This window comes from Monodelphis domestica, chromosome 6 (assembly GCF_027887165.1).
Source record: "Monodelphis domestica isolate mMonDom1 chromosome 6, mMonDom1.pri, whole genome shotgun sequence".
NCBI lineage: Eukaryota > Metazoa > Chordata > Mammalia > Didelphimorphia > Didelphidae > Monodelphis > Monodelphis domestica.
In genome coordinates this window covers 184,585,059-184,605,300 of record NC_077232.1, presented here as the reverse complement: position 1 = coordinate 184,605,300, position 20,242 = coordinate 184,585,059, and the positions used below count along the sequence as shown (strand labels likewise).

At 38.5% G+C, this 20,242-nt stretch overlaps 1 protein-coding gene across 6 annotated transcripts in view; it reads right to left on the bottom strand.

The window, feature by feature from the left end:
• The window catches only part of DCLK2 (doublecortin like kinase 2), a 218,733-nt gene extending 198,798 nt beyond the window's left edge, over window positions 1-19,935 (bottom strand). For 3 of the 6 annotated variants that reach the window (XR_008913112.1, XM_056803681.1, XM_056803680.1), the window contains exon 1: window positions 18,241-19,901. Coding sequence is in view for 4 of the 6 variants with exons in the window: in XM_056803681.1 (XP_056659659.1) it covers window positions 18,241-18,661 (421 nt within the window). In the remaining 2 variants the exon portion in view is untranslated. Of the gene's footprint in view, window positions 1-18,240 lie in introns of all 6 variants that reach the window. The other 3 variants (XR_008913113.1, XM_056803678.1, XM_056803679.1) reach the window with 3 other exon arrangements.
• Window positions 19,936-20,242: the final 307 nt, after the last annotated feature.

Sequence of the window (20,242 nt, the reverse complement as noted above, 5' to 3'; positions counted from 1 at the left end):
ACTTACAGAATAAGAAAGAACTGAATTTAGATCTTTCCTCAAACATTTTCCAAGTGAACTTCACCAAGTCACTAAATCTCTTTGGGACCCAGTTTCCTCAACTCTAAAATAAGGATAACATCTGAGAGAATTGATCTGAGGATTAAATGTAAAATGTTTTATAAACCTTAAGGAATTATGTCAATAAGAGATGATGACAATCATCATATCTCACATTACAAAAGATTGTAGAAAATAATATGGGTGGTATAGTAAAGATTCATTTGACCACTGTGGTCAAACACACACACACAAAAGAATCTGTACTTTACTCAAATTAATGCATCTCTGAAATATTTTTCTCTTAAAACATGAGAAGAGGGGGCAGCTGGGTAGCTCAGTGGATTGAGAGTCAGTCCTAGAGAAGGGAGGTCCTATGTTCAAATCTGGCCTCAGGTACTTCCTAAGCCATGTGACCTTGGGCAAGTCACTTAACCCCCACTGCCTAACCCTTACTGCTCTTCTACCTTAGAACCAATACACAGGACTGTAAGATGGAAGGTAAGAGTTTTGGGATGAGAACCATGAGAAGAATTCAACAACATAAGGATACTGATAAAAAAAAAATTTAGCCAGGATAAATAAATTCTATACACACACACAAACATATAATTATATACCAGATACTGTGCTAAAGTGCTTTAGATACAAAGAAAATTTCCTGACTTCAAGGAGCTTACATTCTAATGGGGAAATAACACATACATAAATAGCTATATACAAAATACAGGGATTAGGGGAAAGTACTTGCAGTAGTAGGACCCAAGAAAGGCCTTCTGCAGAAGAGAATGAACTGAATCTTTAAAGGAAGCCAGGGATTCTAAGAGGCAGAAGTGAGAGGGGGAACATTTCGGACATAGGGGCCAGCCAATGTAAAGGCAAGGAAATGAACCAGCATGTTAGAATGTAGAGTGCATGGCAGGAGTTAAGTGTGGGCAATAAATAATACATACACACATATATATATGAACACATACACATGCATATACATATATATGGTGACATGGTAAAGGAATGTTTCTTGGTGAAATTAATGATAGAAAAAATAGAACCCATAAGCGATCCCAAATGTTACCTAGACTTCAATAGAAGTGTAATTAGGATGGCAAAGAACCTCTATTTAAGGTGAAGATTTATTGAAGAAATTTGGGGTGCTCAGCATAGAGGAGAAGACTAGGGGGAGAAGGGAAGAGGAGGAAAAGACAATCTTGTTAGCCTAGAGGAAAAAACTAGAAACAAATGGTGTAAGGGAAGCCTTACACAGAGAGAAGCTTTGGAATGTTAAGGAGAAAGACTTTGACATACAGGAGTGGCAGATGGAAGGAACAGAAAAGAACTCTGGGAAAGAACGGAAGGGGGAGTTGGTTTCCTAAACTCTGAGAAGGAAGAAGCTGATTTCCTGCCTCAGGACTGAATCCCTGATTACCTCAGGATTTTCCCAACCTTTCTTTTGAACTTTGAAGACCTAGGATTGTACCTGTCTCTCCTAAAACAAACTAACAGGGCCAGCTGAACATTTACAGCAGCTGGAAGGGTTGAGCCCTGAAAACCTGCTGAGGCAGCCTGAAACATTTTACTCTCTAAGGAGCAGCTGAAGAAAGACTTGAATCCATTCATTTAGATTAGGATAGCAGACAGGAATAAGAAGAGAGGAATCTAGAAAGTTGTGGCTTCCTTTCTCTTCCTGTACTGAGTTTCATCACAGGGACAACCCCTTTGAGACCCTCTGGTTAAGAAGGAAGACAACCCTGCTAGGATTCAAACATCATCTAGCCTAGCTCAAATACCACCAATAAGGGGTTTAATTCTCAATCCTACAATGGTAAAAATGACAGAGAGGCAAACTTAGGTTTGATATAAAGAAAAGCTTCCTAACAATTAAGGTTATCCAAAAATGGGAATGGGCTGCCTCCAGAGGTAATGTATTCCCCTAGATATTTAAGGAAAGTCAGGATGGGTCACTCATTCATTAGACACGTTAAAGAGGAGATTCTTGTTTAGATCCACCCCTTTCAACCAGATGGCCTCTTTCTAATGTCAATATTTTGTGAACTAATCCATTTCCTTAGAAAGGTTAATACCAAATATCTCTGGTGGTGCATTTTTGCACTTTACCATTTCCCCATATCTCTAGAGAAGGATACTTCAGAGGGAACCCCTTGAAACCTGTTATTCTGACAAATGGCTTTTATAATAATGAATGGGGGAGAAAGGATATCACATTCTGACCATGAAATTTGGCTTGCTTTTCTGGGATATATAAATGGGTAGTCAGATTTCTCCCACTTTGTAGGCCAACCTCTTAAATACTTTTTCATTAATTCTTTTAAACAAGAGTAAAAGGAGGGGATGAAAAGACAGAGATAAAGAAAGAGAGAAATACACACAGAGATAGACACAAAAGCAAATCAAGAGAGAAAGAAGCAGAACTTCTGCCAGTTTCCCAACAATTGTGGTAGAATACTAGACAGAACCAGTGAAATGACACTTGGATCCAGATTGTGTCTAAAATTTTACCACTGCAGTAACCACTGTGGTAACTTGTCTTGACCTCAAAAACTCTTTAATTTGAAAACTTGGTGCAGAAGGAAGCTTATTTATATTTGCCTTCAATTCTAGTCTACTTATGTCAGTATCTTCTGGATAGCATTGAACAAGTACTGTAATTTAGCAAAATTTGTTTCTCTAGTTGAATTCACCTATCAGTCTCACCTTACATCCAAATAAACAAAATGATGGCATCATATCAAATGCAACATAATCTGCTGTATTAAAAATCATAGAATCCTCTCCCTCTCCTAGACAGCATGCCATATTGCCAAGAAGACAAAATGCAGTCACAATCAGAGACTATCATACATGCTTCCCAACAGAGAAATGGCAAGAATTCAATTGAGTTCTTTCTCCAGAATATTTTCCCACTAATACATACTATTCTAAAATTCTCTCAGGGAAAAAAATAAAACAAAGTAATGCCAAGGAAAAAGTAATAGCTTAGATAGTGATGACAAGACCTGAAAAACAAATTCCAAGCCAATGATGTCAAGAGGGAAAGAGAAACTGGATGAGAAGTTAAAAATTACAAGGAAATAAAAGCACATGAACTTTGGCAGGATATCCATCCAATGTTATAAGTAAAAGCAAGGTATCAAACATCAGTGAAATTGATACATATATACATATATATGTATCATATATATATATGTATAAAGTTATATATATATACATATATATGTATCATATATATATATATATATATATGTATAAAGTTCCACTGAATCTGTCCTTAAGGGGAAAAAAAATAACCTAACCCGTCTCCAGATTCTGCTCTCTTACAACAAAAATAAAAAAAAAAATCCATTAAGTAGAAAAGTCTAGGAAGATTTGCCTAAAAGTAAGTTTTCTTTACTTCTGTGTTTCCAGAACTCACTATAATTAATTACCAACAAAGAAAAAAACAAAACAAAACATGGTAGGCGTAAAAAGGTTGCAACACATTATACATAAAAAATTATGAAGAACCAAAATTTAAAATTTCACCAAAGAATGTCTAAGTGGAAAAGAAGATGGACTAATCAGGTGGCAAGGATAAATAGCCTGTATGTTCTCCAGAATCCCTTTGATGTCAAGAGAAGCCAGGGAGCACTCCCAACAAATTGGGTGGAACTCTAGGGGTGAAATTATGAGAAGACAGGGACAAACATGAACAGATTACAAATTGTATTCCAGGAGAGAATATTCACAGGGCCATTTGAGTATGAGCTAATGAAAGTTTGAAAAAGAAGTGTTTTCCACTATCAGGGAATTCTCTTTTCTTCTCTGAATGGACTAGCCCCTACTAAGTTGTCTATGAATTTCCACTAAGTTGGAATAATGTCTCCTTGCCAATATCTGAATAATTCTACTCAAGTAACACGTGACTAAGTAATCTTGAAAACTGGCAAGCTGATCAAATGATGGGCACCATAGGAGTAATTTTTTAAATTGTTTAGACCAATTCAATAAAATAAACATTAAATACCTGATGATACAAAGATGAAAAGCATTCTTTACCCTCAAAAAATACATTCTAATGTAGAGAAAAAAGAAGGTATTCACAGAAATAATCATGGCAAAAGGATATGGACTGTTGCACACAGATCAAGCTGGAAGGATTCTCAATACTCCGAGGTATTCAATTTGTTTCTTCTTTTCACATGATCATAAATAGATGTCACCAGAACTAGTGGAAAGAGATCTTGATTTGAAGTTAGAGGGCCCACATTCAAATCCCAGCTCTGCACATTATGAGACTTTGGGCTAGTAAAGTATTGCCTATGGACCCTAGTTTCCTCGTCTATTGAAAAAAAAAATAGGGAACCTACTCAAGGTCCTAAGATCTCTTTCTTTTAGTTCTAAATCTGTGGCCTTATGATCATCTCTAGCAACTACCACAGCCTAGGTAATTATCAAGTTTCTCATCTGAAGAAGATCAAGGGAATGCAGATCTCTAAGGGACTTCAAAGGCCATCTAGTCCAACTTGAATCTAAATAAGAATATACCCAAAAGCTCACTCAAGTTTTGCTTTGAGGACAGCCAGTAAAGGAAGTCCAGAAACTTCTAATGTTGTTACTAGATGGTATAATATGTAAAATGGGGTTAATAACTACTTGCACTCAAGATTAAAGCAGATATGATATGGAACTTATTGTCTGCCCTCTTTCTCTTCAGAATGTCCTATAGGAGATCATGTAATTTTTCCTTCACCTTTCTAAAGATTTTGAAGGTTTACTCTTAAAGTTTTAACTTACCCTTGACATTACTTTCTTTCCTATTTTTATTTCCTTTAAGTAAATTCATTAGCTATTTTTTCAGTGAAAAGTGCTCATCCTCCCTGACTACCATGACCTGCTGTCCTGGGTCTGTCCTCTTCAGTGAGAATCCCAAGCTAAATTATTTTTTTCCTGTTCAGAATCTCACTTGCTAGACTTCCTAAAAGACTCTTGTTTCCAGTAAGCCCCTGGCTCCAAGATTGTTGTCAAAGCTGGAATAGCAGACTCAGTCTGGGACCAAAGACTATTTCACACTTATGGTAATAACATACAGATGACTCAACCAATAAAAGTCAGGGTTGTGACAACTGGAGGAACTGAATCTTCCCTTTAAAAAAAATCACCAGAAGATTCCCTTTAATAGCAAGCATTTCTAATTTGTCTAAACAAAGACAGGATTCAATGTCAAGACAATCTTTATTCAATATATATGCAATCTTTCCAAAATCAAATATACTGCATTGAGGGGCATCATATTGCCACAGTAGAAAGGAACATTAAATTTTGAATCATAGAATCTGGGTTCAGTTTGAACTCTAACATATATTACCTGTGTGACTCTGAAAAAGTCACTTTAGTAGCTCTTTCAGCTCCAGGTTCCTCATCTGAATGATCTCCAAGGTCCCTTCAAATCTATAGCTATAATTCAAAAATCCTTTCCTGATAGTTCCTTGTGGCTTGGTTGATTGATTAACATGCAGATAACCTTTGGTTTTCAAAGGCTATGTAAGTGAAGGACAAACTTTGGCAAGAGCTACACTAAGCCAGAAAAGTGAACAGATCCAGTAATAGATTGTGTTTGTCCCCTGGAAGCTGGTTTGGCTAAATTTGGAGAGATACATCACCCATTTAGTTTCAAGGGGCAATGAATACTCCAAGATCATCTAATAAGTAAAAGAGAAATAGCAATCTGCATTATTGACAAGACTTTATTAAGAGTTTAACAGATGCCAAGAACTAAGCTAAGCAATGAGAATACACACAAAAAAAGTCAAAGCAGTTCCTCATCCTCAGAGAACTTACAACCCAGTAGAGATGACATATGACTATGTGCAAACAAAATATAGACAGGTGGAGTTGAATATAATTTCAGAAGGAAAAGCATTTAGAGGGTTCAGCAAGTTTATTCCAGAAGGTGAGACTTTAGCCAAGACCTAAAGTAAGTCAAAAGATGTAGATGAAAAGGAAGAACATTAAGGTATGGGGGAGAGTCAGTAAAAATGCACAGAGGAGGTAAATGAGATTGCCGTGTTTGAGAAATAGCAAGGAGGCCCAGTGTCACTGGATCAGAGCATGAAGAATGTGTGGAGGGGTATAAAATCTAAAAAGACTGGAGTGACTGGTTGGGGTAACAAATCACAGGTTGCTGTTTTAAAGTATAAACCTCATAAAATCTTTGTAAGAGCTAAAATCAGTCTCATCTTTTTAAGATCAGAGAAATAGAGGAACATAGATGTCAAATAAATTTCCAAGCCCTCACAGAAGGAAAAAAAGACACACCAGTCCTACACCCCTTGACTCTTGAATTCAGTTCAATAGATTGCACTAGTCTAAATTTTTCTGTTGAAAAATATACATAAAGAAAAATACAGCATAAAGAAGACTGGGGAAAAAAAGAACATCCCATTTAAAGGCATTTTCAGGGTTCAAATTTAATATATAAATCACCATGTTTTAACTGATCAGATATGCCCTTGATACAAGAAACCTTCTATTGTTCTTTATGCCTGATCAGGAATACCATTAAGAAGTCAACCAAAAATAACTAACACTTTAAATACAGTTCTATAACTGATGCACTTAATGTTTTTTTTTCCCCTGAAAATTATACTATCTTGAAGTAGTATAATTTTGAGGAATTATACTATTTTGAAGGAGTGTAATTTTGAGGAATCCCCATAATCACAATCAAAACACTAAAAAAATTAACATTTAGATTAGATTTGAGCATTTCAATCTATCCCCAGAAATACCTTAGTTTCTTTAATACTGAATACGAAGCAATGTTATTAGAATGATCCTAACTTTATCATTACTACTGGCTAACGAGGATTGAGGTTTAAGCTCCATTGATAGAAGTGATAATACAACTGCCTTGGTCAGACCTCATCTGGAATATGAAGTGAAATTCTAGGCACTGCATATTTTGAAGGTCACTGACTAACTGTTATACAACCAGGAGGGCAATCAGGATGAAAAAAAAAGAGGAAACTAGCAATATCTTGCCTGAAAAAGACTTAGGAGGGATGTAATAACTGGCTTGATGTATTTGAAGGATAGTAATGCAGAAGAATGTTAAATAAGTCTATTTGACTCCAGAAAGCAAAATGGGGAATGATAGACAGAAAATTCAGAGGGAAAATAAAACAGCTAATTATTAGGAGCTGTCCAGTGTCTGGCAGATCTTTGAATTCTATCTTGGTGTAAGTCAACAGACCCAGAATGAATGGTCTTCAAGTAGAGGTTAGTGGAGCACTTGTTGTTTGCATAAATAATTAAAATATAAACTCCTGAGCATGGCACTTAAAGCTCTTTAGAGTAGTTAGAACTTACTTTTCCAGTCTTATTTCACATTATTTTTCTTGGCACATCCTAGCCAAACTGGTTTATTTGCTGTTTCCTAAACTCAGCTTTCCACATTCTTGGAATAAATTGTTTCCCATCCCTGGAATGCACTTCCACCCCACCCTTTAAGTCTTAGAAATCCTTAACTTCCTTCAAGGCTCAATTAATGTGGTCCTGCCTTACAGGAAACCTTTCATTTATCTTTGTTTTCCTCATGTGTAACGTATATACAAATGCTTTTTTGAATCAATTTGAATTCAGAAACATGTTAGACTAGGCAGTCTCTGAGACTTATTCTTGCTCTTGGAACTTGTATTATATTCTTAGAGAGTTGGAAGGGGACTAAAAAGTCAAGAGCCTTTATCCCATGGTTTCCCAAAGGTATGTCAGAGGTAGGATGAGCATAGGCATCCCTGATTCCAAAACTGACCCGCTAGCCATGTCTCCTGGCAAGACTCATATGAACTGATGCTGAATGAAGTATACAGAAGCAGTACAACACTTTATACAATGTCTTACAATAATACAAAGGAAAACAATTTGAGAAGGCTTAAGAACTCTGATTATTGCAGAGACCATGCATCACTAATATGTACATATACTTTGCTAAAGGATGCTATTTGTTGTGAGGAAAGGATCTTGTTTGGGGGGAAAAGGACCATGGATAGAGCTGGTGAGTAGCAACAGTGATATAAAGAAAAGAAAGGGAAAAAATTACTGAAATACACTTAAAAATGAAAAGAAGAGGTCAAAGGGAAATTCAGAAAGGGGTTTTGTTATGATCGTGTAACATTTATGACATTCTTTAAAATACAACAAATTATAATAGGAAAAGTTCATGGTTTCATATAAAACTAAAACATAGGCAAGATTTTATATTCCACAAAATACAGTCAATTCTCAATTAACTCTGCCATCTACATTCATGGGGATGGGAACAAAAGGTACAGATAACATTTAATATAATATTTATGCTTCCTTATGAGTTTTTTGAATGGTAACATAATTATTAGTTATTAGGCTGGTGTTGGTGAGGGGCAGGGTTGGAACCTATGACCTCATTGGCATGTCATATTTTATCTGTATATGCAATAGCAGAGAAATGGGCTGGCAGCCCATTTCCAGATATTCCTATATGCCAAGCTGCCTTTCAGTTATTAAGACAATATGATAGAAAGAACATAAGCCTAGGACCAGAGACTTGAGTTCAAGTCTTAGTTCTGCTGTTGAGTGTGTCACAAATTAACAAGACACTTCATCCTTTCTCCACTTTTATAGGAAAGAATTGCCAGAGAAGAAAGGTTGAAAAAAAAATGTACTTTCTTCCCTTTATTGAAGAGATGGGGGACTATAACTATGAACTACTGCAAATACTATTAGACAGAGTTAATGTACTATTTTTGCTAAACTGCTTTTCCCTCTTTCAAGGGAATGTTTCACTGAGTAGTGAGGGGGAAGGCTATATTCAGAAATGAATGTGATGTAAAAACAAAAGGCATCAAATGAAGATGCTTCTTATACTTGCAAATAATTTACAGTTTGACTTTATTTTTTAAAGCCAGGATCTGGTTGGTCCTTGATTTGCCACAATCACTCAATCAAGTATTCAACAAATGCCTCTTATGTTTTAGTTATCTAGTTATAATGCATACCTGAGAATTTCTGTTTTGTTCTGGTCTTGTGGGAAGAAGTCTGGATCTGATTTCCAGTCTCACCTGTGACATTAATATACAATATGGAGGAGCTATATAAAATCTCAGCCTCAGGCATATCTCCTGGAGTCTTATCCATTAACTTAAAAAGGAGCTTCAAGTGAAATCACAGCTCTTTAATAAGATTACTGAAATATATGGGAAGGTCCTCTCAGATAACAGAGATTTGTCCTACAAACCCAGATTAAAGAACAACTATCCCAAGAGTCCAACTTTAATGGAATCTCAGCACTTGAAAGAAGAAAAGAACCTTGAGAAATTGCCTAGTGCATCTCTCTTTTCCCCTCTGTTTCATAGATGAGAATGAAATGAGAGGATTGACTTATTCCAAGGTCACAGAGCTAGTTGTGGCAGATTAATTTTAGTCATTAAACCTCAAGTATATTGAGTACTAGAACAATAATCATTCTGCACCTGGCAGGTTCTCAGGGACAACAACATTTAGAAAATGAAAACACCATTAGATATCTAAGACCAGTTCCAAATAGCAGAACAATTTAAAATTTAGAAGTCTTTCCTTTGACTTAAAGAATAAGATGTGACAAAGAATATACATTTCAGAGATAGATTTGAACCAATATGATTATTTTATAGATGGGGAAAGTGAATTTAGAGGTTAAATGACTTGTCCAAAATCACATTCATAACATCAGAGTTGAGATTTGAACACAATTCTCCAGAAGCAAGGCTTTTACACTGGATAACACTAAATGACATGGTAATAACACTAAAGATGTTCACATTAATATATAGCTAAACCTGTAAACCTTGAAGCTGTATATATAAGTGAATTACATTTTTGTTAATTAATTCTATAGTAACTCTCTCTTTAATTGACTGGATTCCCTGTAGCACGTTTACTGGGCAACACAGACTGTTTATTGACTAAGTGGCCCAGAAAAGACTTGTAAAGGATGAGCAGACATGGATAGGTGGTTCCCTACAAGGCTAGGAGTCCATATGTGAATGAGATGAAATGCATTAAAGAATTACAACTTACAGTGTATTTTAGCATATCCCTTCAGTTACAGTAGCCAAAAGCAATGACATTTCCAAATAATAACACAGGATATCACGACTCTCAGAAGGCTGTATTTGTTATTAGTCACCCATTATTGTGATGGGTAACCCTCTCCTTACTGGGAGGCACAGTTAACAAAACACAAATGTTTCAATGTAGATTTAGTGGCTAGAATAGGCTTAGCTGTTGTTCAGTTGTTTCAATCATGTGTGACTCTTTGTGACCCCACTTGGGGTTTTCTTGGCAGAGATACTAGAGTTGCCATTTCCTTCTCCAGCTTGTTTTATAGATGAGGAAACTGAGGAAAATGGGGTTAAGTGACTTGCCCAGTCACACAGCATGTAAGTGTCTAAGACAGATTTGAACTCAGGAAGATGAGTCTTCCTGACTCCAGGCCCAGCACTTTACTTCTTTCACTACCTAACTGCCATAGAACAGGTTTACGTTAAACAAATTAATCAAGTCACTCAATTTCTCTAGGCTTCAGTTTCTACATCTGTAAAATAAGAGGAGGTCTTTATGGCCCTTAACTTCTAGATCTATGATGGCCCAATCCTATGAACCTCTACTAATTCCATTAATCAATATCAAAAGATAAATTTTCTAAATAAGGGATAGAGCATGTGAATAGATTGAAGAATCATGGTGGTCTACAATATAATGCAACAATCCAGACTAGAGCTAGCCTTTTGATTTCCATTTCCAAAGATTCTCCCAGTTACCTGAGAGGTCAAGAATAGAAGAGAGAAAAAGAAAACTGGGGCATGCACATTGCCTTTGTTATTCAAGTACAATGGAATTGGTGATTGAGAGTTCTAGGCCATGCCTCTGTCTCCAGGGTTGTTACTTTCTACCTCATCACAGAAATCCAGGCAGACATTTAAGAAAGACAATATCCTCCAAACTCAAAATCTCCTGGGACAGATGAAACAGAGTGGCGGACAAATCAAAACTCAATGAGGGAGAGAAACAAAACTTGTCTTGCTTAAAAAAAGAACTGAATCAGGTCAAATAACATCTCCATTTAGGCAACATTGTAGAATGACTTTAAGTGTTACTGTGTCAAACCCAAACACTTCACAAGTACTAGATTACTGTTGATGTTAAATAAATGGGTTTCACTGCAGAAGAATGATAGGTTTCGTTTGTTATTTTGGATACAAATTCAAATATTCAAAAGGCATTTTTTAAAAAATAAATTCCTTCAAAAGTTTCAGTGTTCAGTTAATCTTGGGCACTTTTTCTTTAAAAAGCATGCATTCAACAAATTCCTTAGGGAATATTTGGTGATGGTAAATTCCTTTTCCTTTCATTTAAAAATTAAGTTTTTTGATGCCTTTTGTTTTAGTCATTTAAATAAATATCCTTTCTCCCCAACCCATTTAGCTATCCTGGTAACAAAGAAAAACAGTTAAACAAAAACACTTAACAGTTACCACACCTGACCTAAGAATACAACCATTGAGCAGTCCCTGACCTCTGTCAAGAGAAAGGAGGTATGTTTCATTACTGACACTAGAGCTAACAAAAAGTCTGTGATATAAATATGCCTCCAAAAAATGCCAACAGACCTATCAATTCTTTGTTTTGGCTGGAATTATTTTGCCCTTGGCACTGCTGAAAATGACTTGACTAAGTCTAGTTTGTGTGTATGTATACACACACACACCCATTAATGGTACTTACTGTATTTTAGTGGGATTTGACATGTATGTGTGCATATATATTTATGTCCAATCAAAGTTTGAAGCCATGTGCTATTATAGTGCTGAATCTGGAGGAGCCAGGAGGACCTAGGTTTAAATCTCTCCTTAGACTTATTCGTTATATGATCATAGACAAATTGCTTCAATTTTCAGTTTCCTTATCTCTAAAATGATGCTATTACCTACTCTACATATTCCACAGAGCTGTTATAAAGCACAAATTAGGTAAAAAAGCAAAATATTTTACAAAATTTAAAACACTATGTGTTGTTTTAGTCATTTTCAGGAGTATCATGGACCCTTTTGGGCTTTTCTTGGCAAAGATGGAGTAGTTTGTCATTTCCTTCTCCAGCTCATTTTACAGATAAGGAAACTGAGGCAAACAGGGTTAAGTGTCTTGCCCAGGATCATCCAGCTAACAAGTTTCTGAGATCAGATCTGAACTCAGATCTTCATGACTCCAGGCCTAGCACACTATCAGCTACCCTAAAATACCACATCCAAGACAGTTATTAAAATAATCCATATTATACTCAGTAGGAATTTAATTTGAAAATCTCACAGATCACCCAACACTCACTTTCTCACTCTCCCCCCAAATAAATGAATAAATGAGTTTCTATCATTAATCTTAACTCAAGAACAAATTAGTAAAACAATAATATCTTTAAGATTTACAAGACCCTTTTCCACACTATTATTACTTCATCTGATTTTCAGTAGTACTCTGTTTTACAAGGCTCTTTACAAATAAGAAAACTAAGGCTCTGAGAGGAAGAGTATCCTGCTTAAGGTCCAGCTAGTAAATAATTGGCAGAGCTGGGATTCAAAAACTCCCAAGTTCAGTGTTCTTCAACTATATCACACTGTTTGATGATGCAATTTTAATGGGAACTGAAGATGCTGACAGTTCAGAGACATATCCTTTCAATCTCTAGGGAGAAAAGTCAGGGGTTAGTTTTCCTAGAGTATGTCTAGTTTAATCTAAAATGCCAAACTCTTTTATCAGCAAACTTGAGGCAACAGCTTTTGAAATGAATTAACTCAACTTTCCCTTTTTAAAACTTCAATTCTCAGTGGAACTCAGAATTCCTTCTGATTACAAAATTCTTTCAAAGCAATACTCTATCTTGCTATCTGATCTGAGAGCCCAGGACACACAATATTAAAGCCAGAAGGGATGTTAGATGTCACATTACCAGCTAGTCTCACTTTACAGATAAAGAAACTGAGGCCCACAGTGGGAATAAGACTTTTCCAAAGCCATACAGTAGCAGAGTGTGATACTTCCATCAGTGAACCAGGAAGCAATTGAGTATTTTAAATAATAGACAAGGTAGTTAGTTATCATGATATAGCAAATGCAATGCTAGGCTTGGATTTAGGAAGATCTGGGTTCAAATTCCACTTCTGAACCTGACCAGGTCAGCAATCTAGGGCAAATTACTTAACTTCTAAGTGTCCTAGGCAACTACCTAAAATTTATTATTCTAAGACAAAGGTCATGATATGTTGAATGGTGTTTCCACATAGGGAATTTCCTAGAAAACAAATCAAGACTCTTTGAAAGGGCAGTGCAATGGATCAAGCACCAAGTCTGTAGTCAGGAAGACCTGACTCCAGTTCAGTTCAAAATCTTCAAGTCAGTTCAAATCTGACGTCAAACATTATCTATATGACCCTGGACAAATCACTTAAACCCAATGCCAAAGAGGGTCACAACTGACTACCAAAAAACAATAAATATATGTATATAATATGGTTATCTAATTTTAAAAAATTAATGGACACACTCACTTCTGGATCCCATAACAGGCTTTAAAAAGCACTTTTCTCACAACAACCCAGTGAGATTGGTTTTTATGAATAAGAACTGAAGCTGACAAAAGTAAAAGATATAGCCCTGGGTCACACAGTTTATAAATAGCTCAGCCAGAATTCTAATCTAGGTTTTCTGATTCTCAGCCCAGTGACCTTTCTACATCATATAAATTTCATGTAGCAAATTTATGTTAGTGTTACAAGAAGGTAGGAATTAGGCTTGTGTTTTCACTGGTATAGGGAACTATCAGATGTGTTAATTCCCTCCACCAATGCAGCTGGACACATTCTCTGTAGCCTGTAGTTTTAAAAGAGTTTACTAAAACATTGAAAAATTGAGGGACTGACCCATGGTAACAGAGTATTTAATACAGATATGACTTGAATCCAAGTCTTCTGGCTCAAAGGACAACTCTCCATGCACTCACTGCACCACTGCTATTGCTGCATTTGTAATAATATTAAAATTAAATTATATTCATTTTCAAAGTTAGAGATGTATATAATCAGCCTGAGGAGGGAAATGTATATGACAGGAGAAACCTAATTTGGATCTATAAACTGCCCGAATCAATTTATTTAGTCTACAAAGGCTAATTCAAAATCAGATTCTATTTAGAGCTAAAAGAGACCATGGAGGTCATCTAATTCAAGCCTCTTATTTTGCAGATAGCAAACTGACATGTAGGCTAGGAATATGGTTTGTCCAGTTTCACACAAGCAGCAATAGCATAGCTAAGATTCAAATCCATTTTCCCTTGCTTACCAATCTAGTGTCCTTTCCACTATACCATCCTACCCTTCTGATTTTGGACTACCCTAACAATTTTTTTAAATTTCTTAGTCACAAAATTGAGATTGTGTGACGAAATCCTTTGTTGAAAGTACTGGTTTCTTGGTTTTGGCCTTACTTTAATTCTTTCAGCCCCACAAAAGAAGGCCGTAATCTAAAATGCACAATTACAGGGCAGGTAGGTTGCTCAGTGGATAGAGAGCCAGACTTGGAGATGGGAGGTCCTAGGTTTAAATCTGAACTTAAAACTTGACAGCTGTGTGACCTTGGATAAGTCACTTAACCCCAATTGCCTAGCCCTTACCACTCTTCCGCTTTTGAACCAATACTTAGTATTGATTCTAAGACAGAAAGTAGGATTTTTTAAAAAGCACAATTAACTGCCCCAAATAAAAGAAGGGGGAGGGGAATCACAAATAAAATGGGGTTAGAGAAAGCAGAAATGCAACTCGATAGAGGCTAGTCTTCTTGTACCAAGTAAAGGAATAAAGTAAAATAGAAAACTGAAGAAATTGGACATTTTTCCAGCTAAGCACAATGCCTTGGCCATAATAAGCATTTAAGTGTCTATTGACCAACTGATTTCTTCTGAAGTCTGGCTTTAATAAGTATATTAAATGCTGTGAATTCTCAGATAAGATACATCTATTTTCAAATGTGACCCCCAAGAAATATGAGTGAAATGGAATTGGCTTTTGTAAACTTCCATTTGGGATTCTGGGCATCCCTGCCCTTCCCTTATTCATGGATACTCGGGAGTTGAGAAAGACATCTAGGTCCAGTCTGGAGTCAGGAAGATTCATCTTCTTAAGTTGAAATCTGGCCTTAGCCACTTAACTGTGTGACCCCAGGCAAATCACTTAACCCTATTTGTCTCAGTTTCCCCATCTAAAAAAATGAGCCAGTGAAGGAAATGGCAGAACACTCCAATATCTCTGCCAAGAAAACCCCGAATGGGATCATGAAGAGTCAGACACAAATGAAAAATGACTGAACAACAACATATACAGAAACTTATGTCTATGAATCTTAGGTTCATAGCCTAAGAATGAGAAGGACTTTAGAGGTCATCTAGTCCAATCCTTTACAGATGAGGATATTGAGAACTAAAGACTTGACCACGGTCATACATCAAGTAGTAAGCAATGGAGCAAGGATTCAAACCCAAGTACTGACTCCAAATTCAACACTATTTCTACCACACTACTCTGGAATTAGGATTAACATGTAAGGGTTAATATATATAAAATATAAGAGAACTGTGGTCACCAAAATTAATATAACATAATCCAGCTATATCTCATTTACCATTATTTCAACAGTATAATTTCCCTTTCATGTACAAAAGTCCCAGTTAAACTGCATTTTTCATCAGGCCCTAATCTTTCCTTTCCTGTCTCCATGCCTGGCTTTACCATCATGCCTGGAATATTTGCCTATCTCCTTCTTTTGAAATCCCTTCCTCCAAGCCTCAACTCAAGCCTTCCTGAGCTTCCTTAAATCCCTAGGTATAAGCAGAACTTTCTGATATTTTTCATACCATTCATGGATCTCTCCAGTGAACTTCTAATTGGCATTATTGTTATTGGTCCAGCCATACTACTTCCCATTCCTCACACATGATATTTCACCCTTGTCACCATACCTTTATAATGATTAACTGTTTCCCATACTCAGAATGCACTTTCTGCTCACTTTTAACTTTTTGTGTTAACTTTTGGAACCCCTACTTCCCTTCAAAACTCAGTTCATGTCACGCTCTATATGTACCTTATTCTGATTCCCCAGCTCCTAGAACCTCCTCCCAAAACTACTTTGTGTTAATTTTGCATATTCTTTAATGTAAGGGTTGTGCTCATATTGTCTCCCATATTGGAATGCAAGCTTCTTGAAGGTAGAGACGTTCACTTCTGCCTTTTGTGACCTAAAGCCTTGACACACAGCATATGATCAAAACATGTTTAAAGATTGTTTTATCTTCCCTTTTAGACAGTAAAGTCCTTAAGAGCAAGGACAATTTTATTTCCTCTCTGTATTCCTCCTTTGTTGAAGCAATGAAAAAGGCAAACACTTCCTTGACTAAAATAAAAACCTTTTTATTCAGTCAAGGGATTCCAAGGATGAGTGAAATAGAAAGTTGAAGATTTAGGGATTATTCATTCAGAGGCACCACCTGTCTCCAATAGTCTTTACTTACAATTCTGCACTAATTTACTTTCAGCAAGTACAGAGATATGTAGACACTTATCTTTACTCAAAAATAAAATGTCTCTACTCAGCAAAACCTGTACCAAACTCCAAAATCATCTCTCCCTAAACTCATAGATGTTCCATTGAAAAAGAAAGACTGCTTGAGTTCAGATTTGACCTCAGACACTAGTTATGACTCTGAGCAAGTCACCAAACCCATTTGCAGAAGGAAAAAGGAAGACAGGGCAGAGTTTTAAGAACAAGGGAGCTTCCAAAAATCTTTGATTCTCTTCTTCATTTAATATTACTTTATGCTGTACTTCAATAAAATGCTTATTATGAAAATATGTATACTGTGTGTCATATGCCCCCAATTCACTGGAACTTCTTTGGATCTTTGTTTTGTCATCATAAGATCACAGATTTATAGCTGAAAGAACCCTTTGAGAATATGATTGAATCTCCTCATTTTTACAGATGAGCACATTGAGGGGCTGGGGAAGATAGATGGTGTAGTGCATAGAGTGCTGGACCTGGAGTCAAGAAGACTCATCTTCCCAAGTTCAAATCTGGCCTGAGACACTTATTAGTTTTGTGACCTCTGGGTAAGTCATTTTATCTTGTTGGCCTCAGTTTCCTCACCCATAAAATGAGCTAGAGAAGGAAATGGCAAACCATTCTAGTATCTTTGTCAAGAAAAGTCCAAATGGGGTCACAAAGAGTTAGATACGATTGAACAACAATAAAACTAAAGGTAAAGAGAAGTTAAGAGACTTGTTTAAAGTTACAAAGATAAGAGAGAAGGCTGGGATTTGAATCCAGGTCATTTGACTCCAAATCCAGTGTTCTTCCCACTGTATCATGCTATCTGACTTCATACATAAAACAAACTGGTTCACCTAGATGACCTCTAAGATCTCCTCCTGTATTAAACCTGTGAATAAATTCCAACAGTAGAGAGATTGTTGTGCCTTTTCTAAGTTTTTAATCTCCCAAATGCCCAGCAGTCATTCAGATGTTTCCTGAGTCAAAGAACTAAATTGTATAAGGGACAGAGAAAGCTGCTTCTATATTTTGATTTGTATTTCATTCATTCATTTCGTATTTATTAAGCACTTACTTTGTCCTAGGGACCCTGCTAGTCATTTAGTATACAAAGCCAAAAACTCAATAGTCCTTGCCCTCCAAGAGCTTCCATTCTATTGGGAAGAAACAACATCAGGCCTATCATATACATATAAATATGTATGAACACACAAACTACTGAAAATAAATTGGAGGGACATCAATACCTGGGTGGTGGGAGAAATCAGGAAACAGAAGATGGCATTTGTGCTGATCTTTGAAGCATAATAAAGCACTGTTAAGGCAAATATGGTCCCTGATCAACAACAAAAGGGTTTTATAAGTTCAAACAGCATATGTGAGTTTTAGGAACCCACACAAGAGGCTTTCAAAAGCTGGGAAAGCCTTAGGGGAAGTATTACACAAGATTTCACCCTTTAAGTTTCCCTGCTGTTCCACCTGCTCCATCATAGAATCCTGCAACACCTGACCGGCTGCCACCTGCCACACTCTTACCTTCAACCAGCTCCTCCAGGCTGGTGAGCTTCCGGCTGCCATCGATGGTGTAAATGGTTCGGACTCCCTGAGGCAGGTTCACGTTGTCTGACAGGGAACGGGTAAGCTCCATGAGGAGGGCATCGAAGGACCTAAAGCGATCGCTGGAGATGGCATAGACCAGGCCCTTAAAATACCTGTCCCCATTCCGGTAGAAGCGGGCCTTCTTGGCTTTCTTTTCAGAGCTGAGGGCCTGCAGAGTCCGGGTGCGGTAGAAACTGCAGTGGGCACTGTGTGCTGGGCTGGGGATGAGCCCATTTCCCTTGGGGCCTGAGCTGCTGCTGCCCCCTGAGGAGCTGGGCCCCCCTCTCCTGGAGCCTAGCCGCTGTCTTTTGTCCCTCTCCTCAAAGTGTTCCAGCTCAATACTCCGAGTGTTGGCCATTGAAACGGTAGGAAAGCCCTTAAGCCTCTCACCAAAATATGCCAACCAAATCTCCTCCTCGGACACTTAAGTCACAAAGGAAATGGGATTCGGTGTTCTCTCTCAATGCACCTTAAGGCTCTGGGGCACCTAGGTTCAGCATACTCCGCCTTCTCCTGGGTGATGGCTTTGAGGGGTGTAAATGGAGCTGTAGCCAACTAAGCGGGCCTGGTTCGCTCAGGATGCGGCCCTGCTCTACAAGTGCCAGCTGTGCCTGCTGGTGCCCACTGTAGCCTCCATCCCAGTCTCCCAGACGCCCGCCCCCCCCCCCCTACACATACATCCACAACACTCCCCAAAGCCTCCCAACTCCAGCTGACTGGGCAGCAGCTTGTAGCAGCCTGGGGTGGAGAGAGGCTGCTCTGAACAAGGCTCCAAACTTCCGAAGCTGGCCCCCGGCTCACGCTGCCCACGCAGGCACACAAGCACACACAATGCCCCACGGGCTATTGCAGGGTACAGCTGCTGGCTAACGACCCGGCTCCCGCAGTTCGCCGCTCTTTGGAGAAGAGGGAGGGGAGAGGAGGGAGTCCTGAGACAGACGCATCCAATGTGCCCGCGCGCGAGCGCGTCACGCACCCCCGCCCACCGCACCGGGGCCCGGGGACGCCCGCTCTGACTCCCAATCCCTGTGCTCTGGGGCTACCCGTACCCGGGTTGGCAAGAGCCCCAGGGCCTCAGACCACCCCAGGGATGCCTGCGGGCCGCGGCCCAGCCCACCGCCCTTCACTTACAGCCCTTCCCCCAGGGCGCGTGAGCTGGGTGATGCGGGGGCGGGGCTACCGCTCCAGCAAGCCTAGAGAAACCTGCAGCCCTGGCTATTCCCCCACGACCTCACCACTCCTTCAAATAAAAAAATAAATAAAGGAACAGACCCCGGGAATGGAGGGAATAATGAAATTCAAATCCCGCAGATTTCCAAGCGAGCATCAGTGCAAAGGGCACCGCCCGGAAAGCAAACGCACTACTTCCCGGCCCGTCTCCCTACCCCCAGACTCTGGTTTGCGGTTTCCCACCCGCAGCTACCCTTGGTCTGGGCTGGAGGTGGCTTCTAGACCGGGTGCCCGCCTGCCTGCCCGCCCGTAGGATAGATGGAGGAAGCGGCGCGCCGGTCGGCGCTAATGGCAATGCAGAGCCCTAGGAACGGGTTTCTCCTGGGTCCTAGGAAGCCGCACTCCTCCTTTCTGACATCTACTCTAGCTCAGCCTAGTAATGAGCGCAGTAGCAGCTGCACATGCTCCTCCGGCGGATCGACGTAAAAAAAAAAACAAACCTCACATTAGAAAGGAACTCCCCCCTTACACACACACACACACACACACAACTACAAAGGAAGGAGACTCAAGGGCAGGGCTCACATCCTTTGGCTAGGCACCAGTGGAGGAGCTAACGGTCTCCTAGGCAATTCAGTAACCAGAAAAATGACATTTGCAGTAGGAAGACAATCCATTTGTAGTAGGAAGAAAATCCATTTGTGAATAAAAGCGAGAAAAAGATTCAGAGGAATATTCGAATCCTTTATATGTATAATACGTTCTTATC